Consider the following 26,956-nt stretch of genomic DNA (forward strand, 5'->3'; position numbering starts at 1 on the left):
ATGGACAACAGATGGTTCATGTATTGCCATGGTCCCCCACCAGAGACTATCAGGCTTTGATTAAGCATCGCTGTCCTGTTTGGGTAGAAGTGGTCGACTTCCCCCAATGTTTGGCCTCCTTGTTACCTAAAATTGCAGCATCTCTAGGAAAGGTTGTATGCCCTCCTAGACCAAATGGCAGATCTCTAGGAAAGGTTGTATGCCCTCCTAGACCAAATGGCAACTCAAATCGATTCTGTATTTTATGGGACATAGATCAGCCCACTCCGGAATCTTATGCTATTACCATAAATAACGTTTCCATGGGGAGTGCATTTTTCAGACTCAAATGGGGTCTTTTTGCATGTGCATGCTTTGAGGGCAAAAAGTTTGGACATATGGCATCTCAATGCCCTCTGGTCCTCCATAAGATGCCGCCTGATGCCTTGCCCATCCCAATGCAAAATAAGGACACTCCTGGTCCTTCAGGGATTAAAAACAAAAGTATAAAGACTCCTGTTATGCCTCAAGAGAAAGGCAAAGTGCCAGTCTCTTCTGATATGAATGTAGTTGTGGCTAATCCCTCTACTTCTTCACCAAAAGGAAAAGAAAAGATACTTCAAGAAACCTCTCAGCCACCAGGCAAGACAATTATCCCCAGGCGTCCTTTACCTTCTAGAACTTGGAATGGAGCCTCCTCCAGTGGGCATACCCCGGAAGAAAATTCTGGAATTGGCATCACCTGGGCTACTGTAACTGCAGGTTGTACTCTGTTTCCCGAAGAAGAGGCTGCTAGCTTGCTAGCCACCCGTCTCATAGATATTCCTCTTCCTGATCGAGGTGCAGACCCTGTGGAGGAAATGCAAGCTTGAGCTACTTTTTTTGTTCATGCTGTACATACACTATAAATATGATGTCATATATCACAGTTTTGACTCTCAATGTACAGGGTTTGTGTGACCCTAAAAAGTGGAAGATGGTTTGGGCATATTTGAAGCATATGCAGCCAGATATCGTTGCTCTTCAGGAACACAATCAACATCACTATGCTGGACAGCAAGGCCATTATGCTGGTTATGATATTTTTTATGCAGGCCACCATGCCTTTTCGGGTGTACTTTTTCTTGTGAAACATCATTTGCAGCCAGTCATGGCATTTAATGACTTCCAAGGCAGATGGATGGTTATGCAGTGCTTTATTCAGGGTGAAATCTTTGAATTTGCATCGATATATGCACCTCAATCCTCTCCGGCTAGAGGACAGATATGGCAACAAATGAAATTGTACCCTTGGAGACAGAAAGCATTCATATGTGGAGATTTCAATAATGCCCCTCAACCTGGTGATAATACATCCGGTCGTACACATATGCTTGCTACTGAGAGCTCTTCATGGGTAGATTTTGTAGCAACGCTTAATCTGATTGATATTTGGAAAGAATCTCAGCCTCTGATGCCTGGGTATACCTTCCAACATAATGCACAATCCACTTACAAAGCTCGATTGGATCAATGGTATCAGCTTGATCCGATTCATTATGATACTCTCACAACCAAATTGTGGCTAGATTATACATTTACATATTTAGATCATGTACCCTTATGGCTCAGAGTTCATCTGCACGACATGCCCGATGACAGATTGCCACTTCGAAGGTTGCTTATCATCAATAATAGTTACTTGGAGCATGATGCATTCAAAGCACTGATACTTGAGGCCTGTCAGCCACTCTTTCCTCAATCTTTCATTGACTTGGATTATGCATGGACAGCTTTTATTGCTCGCATGCAATCAGTCATCCGTGATTATGGTAAACAGTATCTGAAAGGTTGGAGACAGACTGTTGCTTATGCTAAGCAAACATGCCAATCGTTAATCGAGCTTAGTCATCTTCGCTCTCTAACTTTGGCTGAAGCCACTTCTTTATGTCAAGCTCGTCACTGTATTCAGGTAAGTGATCATTGAAAGCTTGTCAAATGGGAGATACGGGCACGACAACAGGCGCTTTTGGACAAAGGCTGCTCTTCCAAAAAAAATTTCAAGAGTTTACATTCCAGAAAACAAGCTGCATCTATATGTCGCACTTCAATTTCAGATGACACGTGGACCTCCACCCGAGCACAATTGGCTGCGACTTGTGTTGCCCATTTCTCTTCTCAATTTGATGAGGATGATTCTCACGCCATGGAAGTGTATGATGCACGTCATCAGTTATTACAGCATGTATCCCCCATCCTTTCTGCTACTCAAGTGCAACAACTAGAAACAAAATTCTCTGAACAAGAACTGTCTGATGCAATCAGGTCTTGTGGCCGATGGAAAGCTCCAGGATGGGATGGCCTTACAGTTGAATTTTTTCTTGCATATTGGGACACCCTCAAATTACCTTTGCTGCGTATGGTAAACATTGCCTGGGAGACAAGGCAAATGCCAGCTTCTTGGAAAAAAGGATTGGTGAAGCTATTGCCTAAAAAACACTTATGTCAGTCTTTGGCAGACTAGAGACCAATTACCCTTATGCCGGTGATATACAAGATTATCAGTAAAATGGTTGTCGATCGCATTAAGGGTTACTTGAATGATGGACTTCATTCTGCACAGTATGGATTTATTCCTCGCAGGCACATTACAGATAACATTGCAAATGCTTATATTGGCATTGAATATGCCAAATACACGCAGCAGGTGTCTTATTATTGCAAGTGGATATTGCTAAGGCTTTTGATACTATTAAATGGGGGTTCATTCAAGAAACCATGCGTGCTCTGGGATTTGGAGAAAAAATGCAGAATATCATTTACTGGCTTTATGCTGATAGTCAGGCGGCTTGTATATTGTCAGGAGATCTCTTAGAATCATGGACTTTGCATCGTTCAGTTAGGCAGGGATGCCCTTTAAGTGCTCTTTTGTATGCTATAGCGACGCATCCCATGCTTCTTTATATGGATCATTTGGTTGATACTAGCAGTCTTCATGGATTGGACATTCAGAATAGACGTCAGTTGGTTGCTCAAGCTTATGCTGACGATTCTTTTTTTCTTCCTCGCAATACACATCAGGATCTCTCTACTTTGATGCAGGCTCTTTCTTTGTTTGCACTTGCGGCTGGCCTACAAATCAATTTTCAGAAATCTAAATTGCTGCCTTTGCATTCAAAACAGTGGCATAATTTGCTATGGCCAGGGGAAATAGTTCACTCCACTCATTTGATTCGGCATTTGGGATATCCTTTGGGATGGACAATCACTCGCCGTCAACAAACAGATTGGGTCTTGGCAAAGCTCAAGAAAAAGTTGGAATACTGGAAACTTGCAACATGGCCTTTGCATGTTCGTTTACGGATTCTCCAATCCATCTTGGTTGCCTATATTCAGTTCTACCTTCCTCTCATCAGGTTTTCTCAGGGGGAGCTGAAATTATTTATGTCCACCATCTTGGAGATATTCTGGAGATCGAAGCAGGGGAAAAAGAGTGTATGTTTGCTTTCGGCAAATCGTTTGTGTACCCCTAAAATGCATGGAGGCTTGAATATCCTTAATTTACAGGTGCATATTCTTGCCCACAGAGGTAAACTGATGCTTCAATTTCTGGAAGGCACTCAGCCTTGGACAGCGATGATCCGTCATTTATTGCTTCATCTGACGACTTCGGCTTTTGGCCATTGGCAACCTACTCATTGGGAATTTATTCTTGGTTACATTACTGGCAAAATTAAGGGCTGTCCTCTCATTTCTGCCTTACTTGCTGATTGGAAGCTTGTCCTTTCAAATTTAAAATGGAATGGTCGTGACTCCTTACAAGGCAACTCTCTCCGCGCTGAGAGCATCCATTGGTCCAAAGCATTTTCAGTTCCCCTGGCGGTGCAAGAACCCCGGCGTTCATATATTCTCCACTCAAAGGGTGTTACCTCTGTGGGAGATGTCATCCATCCTGATGGCTCCCCTCTTTCTTTTCCACAGGCTGCTGCACATTATGGCTTGGGACCTCACTATCGTCGTCTTTGGCGTGATATAATTCAGATGCTTCAGCCTTTTTTGCCGATTCCACTGTTGGAAATTCGAGATCGCCTACAGGATTGGACTATCTCCTCTTTTGATTCTTCATGCCATCCCTTGAGGCTATCTGATATTACAGTTGCTGGTCTGTATAAACATTTGTTGCCATTGCCTTGGGTTTCTGAATGGGCAAATTTCTTCTGGCATATGCATCGGTCATCTTTGTGGTGGAAAAGACGATTGCGATCTCTTTGGCATTCGAAGCTTCCTCTTCGACAACAGCTTTTTTTATGGCGCGTTCTTTTGGCTATTATTCCCTCAAGACAGTTTCTGGCACGCAGACATATATCCTCATCCACTTGCCATAGATGCTCTGCTTCCAGGGAGACAGTCATTCATATTTTCTGGAACTGTCCTTCTCGACAGTTTTTTCTTCCTATCATCCAGCTTCTGCGGGCTAGATTTCCAAATATGAAATTTGGAAAGTTTTTCTAGCTATTTGGTCTTCATTTGCCCAGACCAGAATTCACTCTTTTCTTCTCATGGGTGCGCTACTGGGCTTTATGGACACTATGGAAAGTTCGCAACCATGGAGTTTTCGGTGATGCGGCTTTTTCTGCTTTTTCTTTCTTTCGAAACTCCCTGCATCAATCTTTCTTCGATTGCATGCAGATTGACCAAATAGATCATGATGTATATTTGTCTTATATTGACATCTTCAGTTGATGTACTTTGAGACTATCTACTTTGGATAGTCATCTTGTAAATCTAATATACTTATGATTCCACAAAAAAAAAAAGTGTGTGTGTGTGTGTGTGTGTGTGTAGAGAGACAGAGAGGGGTAGAGAGAAAGAGAGAGAGAATAGCATAAGAAAGTAAACATAACAATTCCTAGACATTATACTATTTACCATAGAAATAAATGTAAGGAAATGTTCCTTTATTATTTTTTTTGGGTGGTAAGGGGAGATGGGGGAGACAAAGAGATGTAAATGATTTTTGCTCTTATTAGAATGGCCCATAGCAATCATGGCAAAGCCAAGGACAGTACACATGCATGACCACTGCATGGGAAAAAAAATTTGTGGGGGAGACAAAGAGATGTAAATGATTTTTGCTCTTATTAGAATGGTGCATAGCACACAAATGCCAATCATGGCAAAGCCAAGGACGGTACACATGCATGACCACTGCATGGGAAAAAAAATTTGTTGACTATCTTGTTCAAGAGTGTTGTCTCTTATGGATTGTTTTGTTTAGCATGGATCCTACTGCAGAAGACCCAACAACATTCGTGCTTATGTAGGACTACTAGAAGACAAGATTACGAGATGCTATTTCAACTAGTACCACTAAATGCTTTTGAACCAAGTGTCATTGGGCTTTGCACAAATCCAAGTAATCTATGGTTTCAACAAGAATGAAAGTGAAAAAACAACCCTTCTTTAGGGATATGGGGGTTAAGCAAGGTACTCACTTTCTCAATCTGTTGGGACACAACAGATAATGATTACTTTTCATTAGAAGCTACTGGACAATATACATTTTTTTTAATCAAGTATTAAATGATGTGCTCTTTGTCTTAAGCAAGAGAGTTTTTTCTCGTGCTCTTTTTCTCTTTGAAAGGAGGGTTATACCTATCCACCATCAAAGCAAAATGGTTTAGAAAGAAAAAAAAAAAAAACTTAACTTTTGATCAATCTTTAGGAGAAGTTGATTCCCTTGACGAGGGTAACTACAAGAATGAGATGCTATTTACCCTCAAAACCCCCTGAGTTGGGAATAGTAGACACACAAGTCCACCAAAAGGCAGGCCTATTGATTGTTAAAAGTGGAAAAAGCATGTACTGTTCTCCAGAAATGACAGAACATTTGTAAGATGGAGCAACTTTGTTAGTGACCAACAGGACTTTGCAAATTTCAGAGCTGCTGAGAACTTTGCAACAGCCATACTTGAGTCACTTCTGAAATAGTATACAAATGAAATAATATAATGAGAAAAATATTACATGGCTAATTGTACCTACATGCTGATCTTGCGGCCAAAACGAAGCCTGGTAGTGGCATCTGAGACTATAAAAATCCCGAACATCTCAATTTACATAATAAGCCAAGAGGATACATTGATGTACAAATAAACTGGCATTGTAATGCCTGCCACTACTCAACCTGAACCCAGCATCAAGCAAGGTCTTTTTTTCTTTACAAATGGAGGCTTCTAGAATGGTAGAGGCCTCTTCTAGAGAATTCTAGAATGAAGGGTTCCCTGCATATACACATGCGTTTCTGCGGAGTTTGAAGACCGCAATTTGTCGTGTCATTACTTTCCAGTGATTAATGGTATCACTAACAGTACGCTTTCATTCAGAAAGCAGATTAAGCCAGTGTGCATTGCATGGGATTTTCTTGCCACGGCTGTTGTACTGCGAACAATGATAACAAAATTTCAAAAAAAAAATAGAAAAAAGGGGGTTATTTTCTTTGCCCTCCATGCTGCTGCAGAACAAATGCCCATCACCTGCCTTCCACACCCTTAAATTCTTACTTCCACAATGTCACCATCCCGGAGCTGCACATACGGAGGTGCAGCCTGGCTGTTCACAAATATGAACTTTCCATCCATCCCCATCCTCCAAGCAGCATCTGCTGCCGTACTCCCCGAAGGCATCCGCATGATCTCTCCATCTGGCCACCTTATCACAAGGACCTCAGATAATATTGCTGTATCTTGATGTGGATGTGAGATGGTTAATGCACCATCCAAGGCCGCTTCACTGTGAAGCTGTTTTTCCCACTGAAGCATTGACCTTAGAAGCCTCACCTGGTGGGGTGGTCATGAGTGCATAAGATTAATAACCGAGACATGCATGAGGAGATGAATTGCTCAAACAAACACTGGCATAGTAAAAATTTACCTTATTGTTAAGACGAGCGTCTGTTGATGTGGTGGCTTGAATATTACTCTTCAATTTCTCATGATCCTGAAGAGATTCCGTCTCATGATCCTGAAAAGATTCCGAAGTGTTAACCTCCTCTCCTTTCAGAACTGTATCCATCACCTCCCAGTACTCTGCTTTCTCCTGCTTGTCGAGCTCTAGAAGCTGAATAAATGTAGAGAGTGGCCTTTCAAATTGATCTTGCTGCATGTTAAGAAAGGGAGAGTTAGAGAATAAAAAATAGAGCTAGTTTCCAATAGGATCCCCTCTGGTCACAAGTTTTCTACAATATGTCCATAATTCACAAAATATATGTCATCCTTTTTCATCACCACACCCACTGCTGCTGTTACTGCCGCAGCCACCCTCACCGTCATCATTATCACCTAGCATCATCATCATTGTCCCCATCATCACCATCTCCATCATCATCATCAACATCATCATCATCAACAACATCAACATCATCACCCTCAACCCACCGCTGCCGCCACCACCACTGTCATCATCATCACTGTCGCCGCCACCACCGATGTCATCATCATCAACATCATCACTTGGATGTAAATTTGATTCTTAATTGTGGCATAGCATTCCTAGGTTTCAACTTTGATTATGATCTGTATACAAAATTAACAATGCTCTCTGATATAGCTACTACTGGCAGAAATTTGCACACTTTCTTGTAGCATACCGACCTTGTGATAGATGCCATCACTACAGAGGGTATACTTTTCTAACCATGTGCTCCAATCACCATGTCCAGGAGCAAACCACCATTGATCTGAAACCTGCTAGCCATCAAAAGCCCTATCAATTTTAACAGCATCATGTGCAACTTTTAAATCTTGAAGTCACCAAAGCAGACACTTGAAAGCTTTCGTCAGTAAAAAAACACTTCTATATCTACCCAAACTATAGAATCATTGCCAAACATTCATGCATATAAGCAAAGCCACATTATCAATGGTGATTATATATTAGACGTCCAAGTACTCGAAAAATAGCTTCATTTATCTTGCCCTCCAGATCTCCCAATCCCAAGTTGTCAACTTCCCAATAACCTCCCATACTGAGTCCAGTTCGAAGTAATGCAGTTTGAATGGATATAAGTGGAACTCCCAGAGTAGTGGTATGTACTATCCTGCACGGTAGCATAGAAAGCATCATCTGCAGGATGCCCTCATAAAACATATGGGGTACTTAATCAAAGAGACATGTAACTCAATCCCCCTTGATGGAGTAAGGTCCTCTAGTGCTGTTACACAGGAGAAATGCAATCCTTTTGCCGAACACTCCAGGCTTCTATGCATCCCTAAACACAGTACTAGATGGTTTTTGATAGTTAAAAACAATCATGTGGTGCACGTGGCTGATCCGCCTTTTAATAGCATGGTAATAAACTTGACTCCATTCAAACCTTCGAGGGATCTTCAACTGGATTTTTTTTGTCAGACAACTCCTTGCATATACACAACCAATCAACCCATTAACATGCAAGTGCAGTGGTTAATCATGTCTTCACAAACAATGTGAAACGGAACATTCATCGGGCAAAAACCCAGTAAGGTCAATTGCTTTGCCAAATAATGAAGACGCCAAGGATTCAAGTACTCTCATTGCATGCATGGGAAGGGCAGAACAAACCTTTTTGTAGAGTTGTGCATAAATTGCCCATTTTCCTTTTTGATTTCCAGATCGTCCAGCGGCAACTTCTCTTGCATGCAGAGCAAAGCTAACAGCCACCAGCAGGTCTCTCCCATCCCTATCTACCCTGCAATTTTTGTAAAAATGAACATCAAAATGCTAAATCTGTCATTCAAAACTATGAGGCATGTTCCTACTTCAGCTCTTTTTAAATAATAATAATAATAAACACACAAGCACATTTATGCCAACTTGACAACGTGAGACAAACCTATATGCTAAGGGTGGCTTCACAACCATCCACGGACAGGTCAAGCACCAAGGCAAGCTGTCCAGGGCTGTGACCAGTGACCGTGTGGAGGTGTCCATCCCGTTTTCACATGCGAACAGACAGAAAATATGAATAATACAACAGCCCATTTCAGCAAAGTGTGGAGGACCAAGTGGTTATCGCTTGCCTCTTTTATTGACTGAGGTCTGGGGTTTAGGGCCCACAAAACACAATGTCCACTACTATGCGTCCAAGTTGTCCATGCCAGACATGTCCTTTCAACATGGGATAGCCTACCTCACCAGCCACTGCTTTTGTGAATTTGCCACTTTCTGCACTGGATCTAAGGTGATTAAGATTTTTGGAACTTGTGGTCAATTCGATTTCCTTAGAGGGTGAGAGTGCCAACTCAGCATAGGAGTCCCTAGCCAAAGCTCCTGAATGCTTGGCCATACTTTGTTTTTAGTCCATTGTTTGTTCACAACAGCTCCCAAGAGATGCTCCATGCATCATCTACAATATGCTGCACATATAGTCTACTTCGCTTTTTGGATGAGATGGTGCTCTTCCAAGAGATCTCTCTTTGCAGAATGATTATGTGCACGTACTCTTCAAACGATCTATTTAAACTTTGATGACACAGAAGCGGCCATTTCTGTCATGCAGGTGGTGTGTGTGGGTGCACATATATACATGCGTGGAGAGTGCCCCTCAAATGCATGCCCGTGCACCCCCCATAGTTATTAGTGAAAAATAAGACAAACGCTCCCCTGAAAAAGATTTCTTCTGCCTATATAATCATTCAGAGGCCTTTGTGAAATTGCCAGAAGATTGTAGACATGCCAATGAAACGTTCATTCTTGATAGACATGTCATTTAGAAGAATGATGAAGCAAAAAACTCCTTCGCTAACTCTGATTAAACACTTCACCTTAATACACCTCCCAAAATTGAAAAGTGATCAAAATATTACTTGGCTACTCACCTCAAAATAACACCTGCAAGTAGCCGCCCATCTTCAACCCTCAAAGCCGGATGACCCAACCGGATAGATATCATTGGTGGACTTTGTAACTTCCCACTGATTGATTCATTGTTTCCGACAGAGACTTCTGGGGCATGGCGTTCTGACTTGTTCAAAGGATCTCTAGCTTGAAGTCCAAGCAGAGAAGGTACAATATCCGTGGTAGCTAGGGTCTTATCAACACTTTCAGACTCTTTATAAAGCCAGTGGGCCGCATGCCCATACTCAGCATGTTCATGCATACCCTGAAAGTGCATATATACAAAAGTTAGAGCCTACACTTACAAGCTCACAGTAGATTTGTGTGCATGGACCACAACAACCACTGTCCCTTATATTTTAGAGAGATACAAATTCTTACTCGAGTGCGTATCTGCACTTCTAATGGTGCTCCATCGGGACCTTGAACAGCAGTGTGTAGAGACTGTCAACAACACACACAAAAGTACAAAACTAAAGTCTAAAAAGGTTATCAGTGCTAAGTAAGTAGACCTATTAATGTGTACTTATTTTTTACTAGTAAAGAAAACTTTTCCAGAAATCAAAGGTCCAGACCTGAGGAAAATGGTCAAGCCCAGGTTTTTCTGCCTAATCCATTGTATACATACAGCCTTCATGGTATGTATGCCCTGTTTTTCTTTTGGCAAACTAGTCTTTCTTTTTCATGTTGTCTTGACATCCAGTTTACTCATGGATTGTAACCTCTTTCTGGTCTCATAGATCCTTCTAGTCTTTTGTACACATTAATACCTCTTTTTTTCCTTTGTATTTGTGTGTGTCTAGTATGTGTTTGTGTGACGCGTGAGAGGACGGATAACAATGTGTGTGCCTTTATTTGCCAATGTCCTGAAACAAAAAGGCCAGCTTGCTAGTGCCAAAATAGACACTGGATCGTACAGCACCCCCTTGCATGTGCACCTGCATTCAAAGCCCAGATGGGCACATCTCACTGTGCCCATCCGCACTAAATATATTTTCAATTACACACACACACACACAGTTCAATCTCACAGGTCATGATTTTGCACTGCTGTTTGGGTCATATTTGGCCTCTATGGACATTAATACTATCATCATCATCATCATCATCTATGGACATTCACAGAGAGGGTGCGGAGCGACTGGCTCGCTTCAGAGCAGACCCAGGCATGTTCTTCAGGGAGCTGTGGACACCCCCTTCATTGATGTATACCATTTTATACCCCCAGTATGGTACAGGATGGAGCTAGCTAGGTTGCATATCATGATTGTATACTCCATGCATATAGCTTTGCATTCTCCTAGTAGTAGAGCTCCATCCCCTCCCCCACTCATTGTACTTATTGCACACCCAGATTCAGCTTTTTAGTTCAGTACTTTTTCATTTTGTTGGGATGACAGAGGATACCCCACACAGGTACACTGATTTGTCTCATAGGCCGAGTTCGGTCTTTTGGAAGACGTTAATACATGGATCTACCTGATATACATTTTCCAGTATTTTCCAGTATTTTCTACTCAGTATCATCTCGGAGTCTTGCAGTTCTGTTCTTATAACTGTAGGACAATCAGTTTATTGTACTTTTTAGTCTTGTTCTCTTTGATGAGACACCAACTTCAGATGTACTCTCAGTTTTGGTCTCATAGGCCATTATGGCCTCTTAGAGACGTTAATATATCATTTCATTTCATTTCTCTCTCAGAACTGTTGGTATGATGACGAATGCCAAGCCACACGCTCCTGTCTTAAGCATGAGGTACAGATTGGGCAAATCACAAAGCATTAAGCGCAACAGATTTCTCAACGGCTCACCCAACGCAAGAAATGGGAGTTCTACACTCGGAAAGAGGATGAGTTATACCGACTTTTCTTAGGGCCGAACTGCAAAGAGGCCCGGAGGAAACTCCGAGAACATTGCCCCCCCACACCTATCACCTGCCCGGACACGTGACACTTCTATGCACGCTCCCTCTATCATATCCCCATCAGCCACCCCTACCCCCACCAACAGATCCCCACCCCACCACCTCCACCTTCTTCACAAAGGACATGGCCCTCAAGGCCATTCGTAGACTATGTAAAGCAAAGAGGCCCGGAGGAAACTCCAAGAACATCGCCTGCCCACACCTATCACCTGTCCGGACACATGGCACTCCTATGCACGCTCCCTCTATCATATCCCCCATCAGCCACCCCTACCCCCACCACCTCCACCTTCTTCACAAAGGACATGGTCCTCAAGGCCATTCGTAGACTACATAATGAGCGAGCCCAAGATCATGAGGGACTCACTGCCGAGTATATCTCACATGCCAATGATACCCTCGCGCCCCTACTAGCCTACATGTTCAATAAAGCCCTTTGTGAAGGATTTCCACCCACTTGGTCCACCAACACCATCACCCCCATCCTCAAAGCCAGAGATCCACTTGATCCTAATAATTACAGGACAATCATGATTGGCCACACAGTAGCCAAACTCTATGGATCAGTGCTAGAGGCGGAGCTCAGTTCATTTGCAAAGATCCAAGGATGCAGAGCCTCAGGACAGGCAAGCTTTCGGAGGAGCTACTCTACCCTTGACCACATCTTCACCCTCCGTGCCATCATCAAGGGTAGAGTATGACATCAGAGGATTTACTGTTGCCTTGTGGATTTCCGCAAAGCTTTTGACTTTGATCCCCACCCCGTACATAGAGGCGAGTGTGTATCTAGCCCTTTGAGGCTGGTTTTTTGTTAACTAATAGAAGAATCTTTTTCCTAGGGGAAAAAAAAAAAGAGTTCTACAGTTGGGATAGGTTGCAAAGGTGTGGATTAGAACCCATCATACAAGACAACAGTTGAAGCGTGAGCTGAGAGCGCACCCCCCCCAATCACCCACCCAAAAACCTACGCTCTGCCCACCATTACCCTCTCCTCCCCCCTACTCACCATCACCCTATCCTCTCCCTGCCCACCCTGTGCCATTGCGCCTCTCCTCCCCCGACGTCCTACCTTCCATCGCCCTCTCCTCCCCTCTGCCCGCCATCGCCGTCTCCTCCCCCTGACCACCTTCGCTTGTGCCCACCCACCCCCCCCTGCGTCACAAAATTCCTCACAGCTTCTGTTTTCTACTGTTCATTTGTGGCATATCGAGCCTGACATGACATACATATATGGCTTGTGGAGCCTGACATGGTGTGTCTAAATGGCATATGGAGCCTGAGATGACATTACATGTATGGCTCATGGTGCCTGACATGATAGTACATGTGTGGCTTGTGGGGCCTGACATGGTGTACATGTATGACTCATGGAGCCTGACATGATGTGATTCCCTGGGACTGGCTATTCTAGTGATCTTCGGTATTTATGTTCTGGGAAGGTCCGGAAGGATCATGAGCCCTCGACATTTTAACTAATACAACAGAGCAGATGGGTGTTTCTTCAAGTCTAGCTGCACTTATGTGTGTGCATGACATTGATTTTATATTTGGATGACTTGTTTTGTTTGCCTGGACAATGCCTAAGATTATTGCCTGTGTTGTCCATGGGCCGAGGACGCCTGGGCACCCTATAGACATGTACGTGCACACCTGTTTAGGACTGACAGGTGCTCTACATGTGTTTTGTAGGTGGGAAGTGTCCCCAAAAACCCAATTTACAGCTTTATGACTTCACATACTAATAATTATGGGTGCAGGTCCACACTTACTTATTACAAGTGATTGGACAACTTATAAGTTATTCACACTGACCAAGGCCAATTTAATACACGTGGTGGCGGCCAATAGGTGGGCATTGGACAAGATTTGGGCCAACTTCTTGTAGGCGCCCCTTTCTGGACCTAAAAAGCACACAACTCAGTTATTTTTGGCGGAGGAACTCTATGATTATAAAAAAACTCTAGTTTTGAACATGCGCTTTCTGGGTGCATGTGAGAGCTGGCCGACTGGTTTACAGCTTCCTATTGCCATCTACCGCGACAGAAACCATCCAAGTGTATGGGGGAAGCTGGTCGACTTCTTTTGGGAGCTTTCCTACTGCTGGCCAGCTGTTTACAGCCCTAAAAAGCTGCTGGTCAAGGCACTTGAAAGTGCAGAAGAGCTGGCCGATTTGTGGAAAAGAGATTCCCTCCTGATCGAGACCTTCAGGCTCGTGAACTGCTTTTGGTCGACTTCCCTTGAGGCTTCTGAGAGCTGGTCGACTGCTGCAAACAGCCCTTCAAGGCTGGTCAACTTGCTCTGTGAGCCAGACAGGAGGAAGATGAATATGCAGGGCTGTCCCGGGCTGATGTGAGAGTGCTATGGACTGTCCATGGTTGTCCTACATGTGCTTTATGCTGGGAATGCTCTCTTGTGCTAAGGATTGAATCAAATTCAGCATATGCTTTGTTTTGTTTTCATATTGTATTGGAAGAAACAGGAGTGGAGAATCCCTGGGCACCCGCAAAGTTGTATTACTCCTTTTTGGTAATCTAACCATAAAAAAAGAGAGAGGGGGGGGGGGGGGGGGGGGGGGGGGATGGGGGGTCAGGTCAGCCCATCTTCTGGCCCCTAGTGTGGTGTATTGTGCAAAACTGTTATCTTTTCCTTTCTGGATGCTTATGTGTTTATTCAGTTTTCATGATAGATAAGATTTCTGTGTTACAGTTGCCCTTTCATTACATTGGTAATATGATGTTGGATATGGTTGTAAGGAGTCATTATCCGTGAGAGAGGGTTGGGATTCTGAGGTAGCCTCAAAAGAGGTTACCTTTGGTTTAAGAGGCAGTGAGCATGTGGAAAGACTTCGTGGCCTTCCTGTTTGTGTAGGGGCAATGTTGCACCCTTGCAGTCTATTCAGTTTCATACTTGGAAAGCTAGTAGAGAGCGATTCCGGGGCACAGAAATTCTTCTCTTTTTGAAAATCTGGTAAATACATCATGGCCAACCAGTCAGATCATTCTGTGGAGCACTATCACCCGTATTCGCGGCATACGGGAAGAGGATAGAGACAGGAACCATGTTGGGGCTTTGGCAGATAACGATCCACCATTATCTCCTAGGGTTGAGGATCAGCAAGATATTGATGCTTTGATGAATGAGCTTGAAGAGCTCCGTGCTTTGCAAAGGGACCCAGATGTACAGAGGGTTATTCAATCAAAGTCTCAAGTTAAGGCTGATGTGGTCACTTTTGATGCAATTGTCCAACAAATGGGAATTGACAAACCTCGAGAGTTGGATTTTGCTTATTTGAAAAGCTGTGGCAATGTTGTTTCTGATGATGAGGCGAGTGGGTCTTCACACGGCAACCTCACAGGCCATCCCGTGAAGGGAATTCTGATGATGTTGTGAGAGGCCATGGAGCCCGAGCCAGTGATGTGAGAGGGCATGCAGCCCGAGCAAGTGATGTCAGTGGGCATGCAACCCAAACAGATGTTATGAAGGGGCATTCAGCCCATGCAACTAATATGAGAGGGCATGCAGCCCGAGGAGATGATGTACATCAACATGCAGCTCGAGCAGATGATGAGGGGTTTTCAGCAGATACGAGAGATGCAGAAGATCTTCATGCATTGTCGGTGATATCTCCACCTTCTAGGTATGTTCCTGCTTCCAGAGTTCTATCCAGAGTGGAGGGTGTTGCACGGGAAATCAGCCCTAGACCTGGTCACCGTCGCCATTGTAGACATGACAAAGAGGATGATGTTCTAGAGCATCGGGATGCTCGACACAGCAAGAGGGCCAAAGAGTTCAAGTCAAGGGACAAGGACATCAAATTCGAGAGTTATAATGGAAAGCTGGATACCACCAAGGCACTTGCTTTCATAAGGCAATTTGAAATAGCCTTTTGCACTGAAGACTTCACAGAGAAATCTATGCTCAGGCATGTGGGTATGCATCTTAAAGAGACTGCAAGTGATTGGTGGATGACCAAGCTCTTGGATAGGACAGTTGCTTGTACATGGAGTGCTTTCAAAGAGAAATTCTATGATCAGTTCCTTCCTCCTCACTTCGAAAAGGTGAGTCCGTTTCTTCATGTGTCTCAAAGTTTTGGCGGATTCTTCTTAAGATCACCCCTTTCATGACGATTAGCATGAGCAGAAAAAGGGTGGACAGCCACCTAAGTTTATGCCCAATGAGTCCAAGGATGCAAAAGGGGGCTCGGAAAAGAAGCCGAGGGGTAAAAAGGATGATCCAAAGCTGTCCAAACAGCACATTTTTTATTACATGAGACACGGGAAGTGCTTCTTATGTGGGAGCAAGGATCACATGAAATCTCAATGTCCCCAAAATACATTGATCTTAAGAGTGGTTACCATCAGATTAGAGTGATACCTCAAGATGTACACAAAACGGCTTTCAGAACATCATTGAATATTTGGTGGTGCCATTTGGTCTTACAAATGCTCCTGCCACTTTCAATAGAATGATGGACAGAGTCTTTAGACCTCACCGCAAGTTCACAGAAACTTTCTTTGATGATATTATTATCTTTTCAAAGAGTGAGGCTGAGCATAAAGAATATCTCACCATTGTTTTTGAAGAGATTAGGAAACACAAGCTTTTCATCAATGGAAAGAAGAGTGAATTCTTTTTGTCAAAGATCCATTATTTGGGACATACTGTTTCGAAAGATGGTGTACGCATGGATCCTGCAAAGATTCAAGCTATTAAGGATTGGCCAGAGCTTCAAAATGTTCATGAAGTCAAGAGCTTCATTGGTTTATGTTCTTACTGTTGTCGATTTATCCGACACTTTGATTTCTTGGCTTCTCAATTGCATGATCTAACGAAGAAGAAAGTTGTTTTCCATTGGTCCGATTCAGGAAGAACACCTTTCCAAAAGTTGAAGGGCGCCATCATCTCAGGGACTATTCTTATTATTCCAAACTTGCATAGACCTTTTGTGATCGAGTGTGATGCATGTGGAGATTGTTTGGGGACTGTTTTGAATCAAGAGAGAAGGCTGGCGCAGAGCAGCAGTAGCTGAAGGCACTGGGAGCCGCCTGTGCGAGTGTGGAGTCGGGGTGTAGATGAGCGAGGGAGATCTCCGGAAAGGTTTGCTTTTTATGGATTCATGAACCCCAGGTTTTCATGAGATCAAGAGTCATCTTGAAATGGTGATGTTGACATTATGTGAAACATGTGATGTGAATGGTCACATGTATATGGGAATCTTTTGAAGATTGTGCTATGCCTGCATGTGTTATGTATGAGGCACTTGGAAAAAGGGTCAGGAGATCTATGCTTGAAGCGGGTCATGCTCTTGACTTGTAACGTATATGCATTCATCAAGCTGAATTTGGGAATGCTTTGAAGTGAATTGGCACATGTACATGTCGACCAAAATTGAGATGTCATAACCCCCTTGAAGAGTTATATGTTTTGTTTCCTTGCTGGGATTTGAAGCTACTCTCACAGCCAGAAGTCTCGCACTTGCCCAGCGATACCGCACACGTCACGACAACGTGGTTTATTCAAGGAGGCTAGTAATCCTTTTGTTGATGGAATAGCCTGGTAACAGTATTTTTTAGCCTCACTCTTTGGTATGGCTTCAAAGTTTTGTTTGTGTCTGTCTTGAAACACCACATTAGGAATAGGTGTATCATCAGCAAAGTTTTGTTTCTAATAGAGAACTCATGATAGGGAACATTGCTCTATAAAACATTCTGACTTGAGCTTTTGGATCATCTATATAGTAGAGTCCTACAGAGGTATCATCAGTCATCACTCGTCACCAGTATGGAATTCACAAATTTGATCCTCTAATTAACTAGGATTGGAGGTTTCATTACTTGGGATAAATCCAGGGTAGTGGCTTTTGAAAGTCGTCACCTGCAACATGCAGAATTATATTTGTAGGTTTATGAGAATGAGTTGCCGGCCGTTATTCACGCCCTACAAACATGGAAGCATTATCTTTTGGGGACTGAATTTATGGTTAAAACAGATCATCAGAGTTTATGACACTTTCTCACATAGCCTAAACTCTTAGAAAAACACCTAAGGTGGGCAAATTCCTTGTCCATGTTTCATTTTCAGATTTTGCATACTCCAGGCAAGAAGAATTTGGTAGTGGATGCTTTGTCACGCACGCCACAAGTGCATGCAGTGACTACCACCTATCATCAGGACTTGTAAAGGATGTGGAATATATATTCTTTGGACAGATTTTCAGCATATTTGGACTAATGAATTGTGGTACTGTTGTCCCATCTTATTCAATTCAAGATGGTTTTCTAATGATGCAAAACCGTATTTGTGTGGTCCGAGAATTGTACCAAAAGGTTATGGAAAAGTGTCATGCTCCTCCATATGCACGTCATCGTGGTATTCTCGCTACTACACAGGCTTTGGAAAGATATTTCTTTTGGCCAACTTTATGTTCCTAAGAGCCTAGTGTGTCAAAAAGTCAAGTTTGACAGGCACAAAACACCCGGTTTGCTTCAGCCCTTACCCACTCCGCAGGAACCATGGGAAAGCAATGCCATGGATTTCATTATGGATTCGCGGAGATCGGCACATGGTAATGATGCAATATAGACTATCATTGATCGTTTTAGTAAACAGGCACATTTTATTCCTGTGAGGAAAACCATCAAGCCAGAGCACATGGCAAAGTTATTTTTGGCTCAGATTTTCAAACATCATAGCATGTCCAAATCTATTGTGGGGGATAGAGATCCTCGGACCACTAGTTTATTTTGGTGGGCATTGTTTGATAATATGGGCACAAAGCTGAGTTTTTCATCAGCTTATCATCCTCAAACGGATAGTAAGAGTGAGATTGCAAATTCAGCCATACTTGATTTGCTCAAGTGTTATGTATCTAAGCAAAAGTCAAATTGGGAAAAGCATTTGCCATCGGTTGAGTCTGCATCTAATAATACTATGCATTCTTCAACTAATAAGGCTCCGTTTGAGATAGTCTATGGCAAGGTGGTTCTTCCACCTATCTTACGAACAAAAGATGAAATCTTTGCAGCAAAAAAGATGAAATCTTTGCAACAAATGAGTATATCTGAGATTTGGATACTGCGCTTGCACAGGTTCGGACATCTATAGAAAGATCTCAGGCTAAGTAGAAAAAGGCAACTAACAAGCACATGTGAGAGCTTATTTTCAAGGAAGGTAATTGGGTGTTACTTAAGTTTGAGAAAGCACGTCTTTCGAAGCGGCCAGGTAAAGAAGGCCGGTTTCCTAAGCTTTTGAATAGGTATAATGGGCCATTCCAAATCTTACAAAACATAAATGGAGTGGCTTATACATTAGTATTGCCCAATCACTGGAAAATACATAATGCATTTCACTGAGGCTATATGTGGGACCATCTCCTATGAAATCAGTTTTGGAAGATACACCAGAGGTGGATGAATTTAAGGAGGTATTGCAAACTGAGCAAATAGTTTTCATAAGGAGCGTAAGCATGCAGGTGACAAGCTAGTACGCAGGTATCTTGTGAAGTTTAAAAACTATTCGGCTATGGATGCAAGATGGATGGACGAGGATTATTTTGAGGATTATCCGGAGCTACGGGTTTTTCAAGAAAAAAATTTCTCAAATTTTGGAAAAAAAAATTGGTTTTTCAAAAAAAAATTTTAGAGTAATGGTCTCACTTTTGCTCGTCTATGGCTGTTTGAGCTTCCTCTGTACTATGATGCTTCCCTCCTTTTTAAAATACTCCATATCTCGAAATTGGAAATACCTAAGTTTATAAGTAATTTTTTAAAACACCGTATTTTATCGTACGATAAGAAAAAATTTTATATCATACCATATTTTCCCGTACAGTATCGTACCGTACGCATCATATGGTATTGCACCCGACAACTATGCTGGCTAATACATGCTCGAGAGAAGGCCCAGCATGAAGTGATGTATCACATGGTGGCAAGAAGAACCTGATTCGCCGCCACCACTCTACCGGCTAGGGAGAGCCTCGCAAAACACCAGTACAAAAGCTTCTTCCGAATACTCAAAAGAAGAGGAGCGAGCTGCTACTCAAGAGAGATGTCAATGCCCACCTGGCATCCAAGATAGCGAACTAGAGTGTCCCTCGCGATCCACTGGAAAGCCTCAACTGCGCACCAAGTCGGGGCAGGTGCAGAGCCTACCCAAAAACAACACAACTTGTGCCAGTTGATCTGTGCTCCTGATGTGCGGCAAAAGATCTCGATCGCCTTCGTGAATCTCTGGAGATTCCCCCCATCTCCTGAAAGCTAAGCAACTGTGACATCTGCAAACTCTGAGTCTAGCAGCTGCTCCCGAGTACGGAGGGGGAGATGCAATCCCTAAAGCCCGGTCTCCTGGACTGAGAGAAAACTACTCATGGCCTCAATGACGAATAGGAAAAGGTAAGGTGCCAGAGGACAGCCCTGCCGTACCAAGCGGGAAAGGGGGAATCTGTTGCCACGGGCTCTCTGAATGAGAACCTGGCTGTGAGAGGCTGACCAAAGTCTTGAAACCCCACGAATCCACTCCACAAAGAACACCATCCGGCTCATCGTGCCCTCTAGAAAGCTCCAATCCACCCTATCATAAGCTTTCTCAAAGTCTAGGAGTAGTACTATGAGGTCCTACTTCCGCATCCTGGCCGAAGCAGTCACCTCCCAGAAGGTGAAGATGATGTCCAGAATGCTCCGATCTTGAACGAAACCTGTCTGATTGTCATGGATCAAGTCAAGGAGGAAAGGCTGAAGTCTCCAACTGATAGCCTTGGCCAAGATTTTGTAGGCGGTCCCTAGAAGGGTGATGGTGCTCGAAGGCCAATCAATAAGGAGGACCAAAGAGCGAGGGGAACTACCTCTCTCGTGTGCCGCCAGACCCTCTCGCGCGCATCCACCAGCCGTGGAGATAATGGGACATCTGTGAGGAGAGATCGGAAAAAAATCAGTGGCGATGACTCTCACATGGGGGGGGGGGGGGGGGGGTCATGTCTCCATCCTGTCCGCGCAACCTGCAAAGACCATCTCTCCTCTTGTGGGGACCTGTTATCTCAAAGAAGTCTCCCGTAACTCTATCGCCAGCCTGGGTCCAAAAGGAAGCTCTAGCATGATATCTATACTCCACCCTCCTCTCCTCGATGGATCTGATCTCCATACGAGCGGCAACAAGCTGACTCTCAATCCAAGGGCTATCAGGGAAACTCTCCTGAAGCCGCTGAAGAGAAGCAAGACCCCTCCTCAGATTCCTCTCTTGCTCACGAAATCCCTCCAATCTGCTCTGAGCTGCCTCCTGCAAAAAACTGTTGATCTCACTGAGGCCCACATCCAAGGTGCACGCAGCACAACCTGAAATAAAATCCAATCCTGCCCAAATCTGCTCTATCCTATTGCAGATCTCAGGGTCCTGAATAAGGCTGTCCGGAATCTTAGAGCTCGCATGCTTGTCCTGCCTCCAGTGGCTTAGGAGAGAGGCCTAACTGGGATCCAGAGCAGAGATAGACTCACCCTCGACATCGACTGTGCCATTCCTCCGGAGTGGCTAACTTTTCCCGCAGTGGCTGGGAGTCATGATATTCTCCAGGCGTTTCATGGCGCAGATGAGAGCTCTACCTTGCTCACTTTTTCAATTGGAGCTCATGGCAAATTAGTGAGATCAAAGCCCCCCTTGGAGGACTTCAGTGGGTGCACGTTACAGAGGGTGAATGTGATCGGATTCCATGCACATGAGTGGCACATTGACCCACCATCGGCCAAGGTGGCCAAGGAGAGACTCTGGCATTTATGGCGAGGGAGACTTTGGAGAGCCATCCCATCACGCGCCTCTAGTGGGACCCGAGGGAGTAGACTTGGTGTGATCCTGCAGATAGGGAGGAGACTCCGGGTACCCCATTTTTCGCATACACCGCACACCTTGGCTGTAGGATTAAGATGCCTGAGGTCGGGGACACTCCGGTAGGAGCAGGACACTGGCAATCTCAAGACCTCTCACCATGCTTTCTCTAGGATTTTTGGAAGAGGCTCTGGGACAGTTTTCGACCTCGAAAGGTCACCCTCTTTTTGTGGTTGCTGGCCATTGGCTGTAGACCAGCAGCATGTCTGAGATGTGGCCATCCCCCGGAGTCTCAGCGACGTTGTCTTTGGGATTGCCCGAAGGCTCATCAGGTTTGGTAGCGGATTCTTTGCATCTTCACTATGGACAAGGCCTCTTCCCGTACTATTATATGGGGTGTTGTAACTTGGGCCATTGAGGTCGAGGTTGTCATGGCTTATGAGGAGGAAGGTGGGGGGCTAGCCCTTCAGGTCTCTCACCTTCGCATTTCGATAGTGCAAATCCCAGCCCCATCTGGAGAGCTCGATCCAACGAAGCCATCGAAGCACCCACACTCCGCCTACGGAGTCCATTAGAAGCATCTAGCTTGACATCACTCATACCCTCCGCAGCTAGTGGGGGAAGTTTCAGGATGGTTCTGACCGTATGCGGAAGTGTCGGGAAGCCTTCCTGAGACACTAGCGACCTGGTCCTTTTGTCAAAGATAGAAGTAGTGAACCCACTTGGGACTACAGACCACCCATACGGTTATTCCCTCCCCACCCCCTTGTATGAGATAGCATTCTCCTCATAGAGCGGCCAGCCGGAGGAGAAGTGCATCCTTTTCCCCCTTTTTTGTGTTCTTTGATCCTCGCTCCGTACATGGAGACAAGTTTGTATATAGCCTTTTGAGGTTGTTTTTTTGTTAACCAATAGAAGGATCTTGTTTTCGGGAAAAAAAAAATGTTCTACAGTTGGTATTAGAGCCTAGGTAACCTGCAAATTTCTTTTCTTTTCTGGTACCCGTGTGCATTGACTCCTTGGATAGGAGAGAGCACCTAGATTAAAAGAGTGCACAAGTTCGGTTTTCAGGAAAGTGAATATTTGGGTTCTCTTCATCAAGGTATACTATGCTTCCCAGCCACAGTAAACCCTTACCTCATCGCGCAGGGCTTAAATCCCTCACCCAATCCTTGATCACTAGATATTTGTCATGGATTCACAACTCACTAATTTTCTTCTCAGCATGCAGGCATCCATGGATGCACAGGCGGCTAAAATGGAGGCTATATCTGCCCATCTCGACAAGATGGAGTCGGCACCACGAGCACCTAGTATTCCAGATCTGGATTCTACAAGGGCATGTGCTTCGGAGCAAGTGTTGGACGATTCCGAGGACCTTTCTAGACGAGGATTTTTCACTCTTTTGGATGTAGGTTGGATGTAGGCAAGGATGTACTGGATGAGCTTCCCTCCCAGTTTGGCAGTCATCATTCTACACATGTGCATAGATGGCAGAAGAGACGCCATTTGCGTCACTGACGGTCTCCTTCGTGGAGTCCCTCTCCACTAGATTTTCCGAACAGTTCCCGCTCGCCTTCACTGGCTCGACATCACGTAACTAGCGGTTTGTCGAGTTCTTCCTCCATGCCTCATGAGGAACGAGCTTCATTAATGAAGCCTCCCAAGTTCACCGAGAAGATGGACGGAGAAGTCGTAAACAACTAGACATGCGAGATGGCTCTCATGTTCGCAGCAGCAGGTGGTTCAGGTATTTTTCAGCTCCATTTGGTGTGTACGTCTTTGACGGGTGCCGCTCTCTTGTGGTGGGAAGACCACCTCATGCACCACTACGTGACTTGCTGGGATGACATAACCGACTATCTTCCTCGTTTCTAGAAGCTTTTGCTCATGCTCCCAAGGACCATCCATCAATCAGAGTAGGTCAAGCGATTTGTGGATGGTTTAAAACCATCTTTGCACACAGACATTCGTCCACATCAGCCCTGTGCTCTTTCAGATGCGGTCCGTCTTGCTACAACCCTCAAGGCACAGGAGACTCTTCTTTCTATCTCTAGAAAACCCTAGCACATAGGCGCAAGTGTTCTTTCTATCTCTAGAAAACCCTAGCACATAGGCGCAACTGTTCTTTCTATCTCTAGAAAACCCTAGCACACCATGCTGGTCATGGGCCAGTCAGCCAGCTAACACACACACACACATGTATGTATGTATGTATGTATATGGCCAGTCCATACCTGGCTATCTGGTGTTTATTTAGTCCATCCGCCCAACTGCTGCACCTGTCCGCCTGCCTAGTTGCCCATAGGCTCTGTTTAGTGCACGCAGGTGGTGGGTGTTCAGCCTGGGTTCTGCTAACCTGCAAGTGCTTCACGACTCTTCTATTTGGCCCGAGGTTTGATTCAATGTCAAACATGAAAAGCATATTTGACATCAAGTTTTGAAGAAGTGCCAACGATGGCAGGAAAGCATGGTAAATACTCATACCCTTGTTGTTTAGCTGTTGTCTAAGCAAAAGCCCTGATTGTGCTTCAACCATCAGTTAGAGAGAGTAAACAGTGAAAGTTAATATGTAAAGTGGTAAGCATAGCATTGCCAAAAGTCTATTTTGCTTTAGGTCATGGAAAACGATATTCGAGTAAGCTTATGTGATACCTGGTATCTGCTTGGTTTTGGATTGAGTATGTAATCATCAAATTCACCACCTATAGGAGTCCAAAGCCTGAAATATGGACAAGGATACATGCATTTATCACATGTAACAAGATTTTGAAGCTCCCTTGGCAGTGTTATTCAAACTCTAGCAACATGCTACTAGACCTCACAACATGTCCATGCATACAGATTTTCTTTTAAAAAACAGCAAGAAAACAATGAAGAAAAATGTACCATTATGGCATCAGCCTAGGAATGAATTTTTATAAGAGATGAGGTGGGTTTAAAATCTCTTGGAGGACACCCTTATCTCAAAGAAGAGGTTCACGGGGTCTGTGTGTGTCTCATGCAGGAGGGCATGTTGGTCTCACCAATCAGACTGTAGACATCATGAGAGATGCAAGGCACTCTCCATCTTCATATGCGATGATAGTGCATCAACAGTCTACAATGCAGCTCCTTATTCCACGCCCATTTGGCCTGCAGACCTGCCATGGACATCAAAGATGGCAACTCTGCTCCTATGCATGATCATCTTAGCAACCATGTGCAGTGTTCATTCCAATCAGCAAAGCAGCCCAATTGTGTGGATTCTCCTGCAGCCTGTCAGTTGCCTTGACTCGCAATTATTTTAAAGGGTAATAGTCTGTTGTGGTATGAGTGTGACTTTCCCGCAAACAAGAAAGTTCACACACAAAGTGAGTCTATAAGAATAATGGAACGCTAGAAAGCAAAGCAACACACAAATTCTCATCAAGTCTCAAGAACCAGTTGCTCACTAGCCTTGGATTATGCTTTCCATTCTAAACTTTTGCTAGAACTTACTACATTTCAGCTTTTGATACACCTAGAGTTCTCAAGAACAAAGTTCACAAATAAAGTGGGGAGTTTGAATGCCCACTTCCTTTTAGGCCTTCTGTCTTAGTCGGTCGTATAATGTGGACACGCACATAATAGCAAACATTTTTACTCTATGTTCCTTTAGTAGATACCAAGAGACCTCATGTATGTAATGTTTCCACTTATGATCTCAAATACCTATTGCTTTCAGCTTCTCCATTACATTCCCGTGAGCAATGGATAAAAGCAAACTATGCACATCTGCTCAGCATGATTAGAATTAGTAGGGCCACCATGGACACGTGTGGACAAGACGTTTTTTGTAATGGGGTAGCATAATCTAAGGTTCATAGAATGGTTGACACTAGCCATAATTTATGGTTGATTAGGTAGAAGAAAATAATCGTAAGGAGGTTAAGGAAATAATTTAGTTGAGGTGGAGAAAAACATGGGAACGTTTAGGGCGATAACTTAGCATTCTAGGCATTAAATAAAGTGGTTTTAGTGTGTGTGAACAACCACTAGTATGTAGGTTCATTTATGTGTGGGTGTAAGAATACACCATAGTAGAAGCAAGATCAATACAATACAAAGCACTGAATTGCAGAAAGAAGTGGAGAGTAAATAATACTACTACTTGCAAACTTTGATTACAAACTGATGGTTGTCCGTGCGCTCCAGGTAATAACCTAAAAATGTATTCAAATTTCAAGTGTAGGAATAGAAATCTAATCAAATGTAGATTTCCGAGCCATCGGGAGTCGATTTTGTGAAAGATACCAATGGTGGTCCAATTTATCGATTTTGGACTCAATTTCAAAAAAACCCCAAATTGCAGGCGCTGTAGGAGGTCCAATTTTGTTGTAGGATGCCGACTTTTGCAAAAGCCCCAAAATTTCCCTCCTGTAGGAATGTTCTGACTGGAGCACAGGTAGCCCATTTCGCTTTGTGTGGATGTTATAATCCTGATCTCTGATTGTGTAGAGGGTTTACAGAGATGCTTTGATGCATTACATAGGTTTTCTGATGAGAGAGAACTCACGGTTGACCCCAGCAAAACCAAGATCATGGTCTACTAGAAAGATAGCTGGTTGCTTTTTTCTATATAGAGGAACCCAGGTGGAGATTGTCTCATCTTATGTTTACCTTAGAGTGACCTTTATATGCCCAACTTTTCCATGAGATCAGCCACCAAGGCCATCGAGAGCCACGCACCAAGTGTTGGGTTTTTGACACTATTGGTCCCCACAGCAATGTACGGTGCCTCTTTCTAGGGAGCAGATTTAGGAGAGGAGGATTGGAGGAGGGCATAGAGAGAGCATGCGATTATGCCTTCACAGATGATCCGGAGTAAGCCTTCAGTGTCACATGAGATTATCTTTAGCTGAGTTGAGCATCCCTCCTAGTCATAGATACACTTGTCTTGACTATCACCTATATACATCATGTATATACACTGATGCAGACCGTCTTCCACATTTGGCCCTTAACTCGTCCGTGCAGTTAACCCGTCTTCCACATTTGGCCCTTGAGTCCTCTATGCAGCTCACTCGAGAGGGATATAGCACATCTTGGTACTGTCGAGCAAATGGTGTCCCACATAGGGACATGAGGTCTATAATGCTCAAGTATGGCTACCTGCAACAGTGATGGGGCATTATGGTTGGATTTGGGAATTTGGGCATGTTCCTGGATTCATCTAGGTATGTATATATATTATGGTTGGATTTGGGAGGCTTTGCAATCCCATATCTCCATCTTCACTAGTATTCACTTCCATCATGATCTTAACTTGGTTTATGCTGATTACTTGTGCCACCATACTGCTAGCCTTGACCTCTCTTTACCACTCATAGCCATCGCCTTAGTGCTCACCTCTATTCTGCATG

General features: G+C 43.9%; 1 protein-coding gene across 1 annotated transcript in view; it reads right to left on the reverse strand.

The window, feature by feature from the left end:
• Positions 1–5,913: 5,913 nt before the first annotated feature.
• Positions 5,914–26,956, reverse strand: part of LOC147616657 (uncharacterized) — a 108,504-nt gene continuing 87,461 nt past the window's right edge. The window contains exons 12-18 of the mRNA XM_086777725.1: positions 24,228–24,294; positions 10,216–10,278; positions 9,816–10,099; positions 8,560–8,686; positions 7,611–7,703; positions 6,892–7,116; positions 5,914–6,797 (exon numbers count right to left, since the gene is read on the reverse strand). Coding sequence (XP_086633851.1) covers positions 6,510–6,797; positions 6,892–7,116; positions 7,611–7,703; positions 8,560–8,686; positions 9,816–10,099; positions 10,216–10,278; positions 24,228–24,294 — 1,147 coding nt within the window. The 3' untranslated portion in view covers positions 5,914–6,509. The remainder of the gene's footprint in view (positions 6,798–6,891; positions 7,117–7,610; positions 7,704–8,559; positions 8,687–9,815; positions 10,100–10,215; positions 10,279–24,227; positions 24,295–26,956) is intronic.

Source organism: Cibotium barometz, chromosome 38 (genome assembly GCF_041138505.1).
Source record: "Cibotium barometz isolate CiBa-2024 chromosome 38, ASM4113850v1, whole genome shotgun sequence".
Lineage (NCBI taxonomy): Eukaryota > Viridiplantae > Streptophyta > Polypodiopsida > Cyatheales > Cibotiaceae > Cibotium > Cibotium barometz.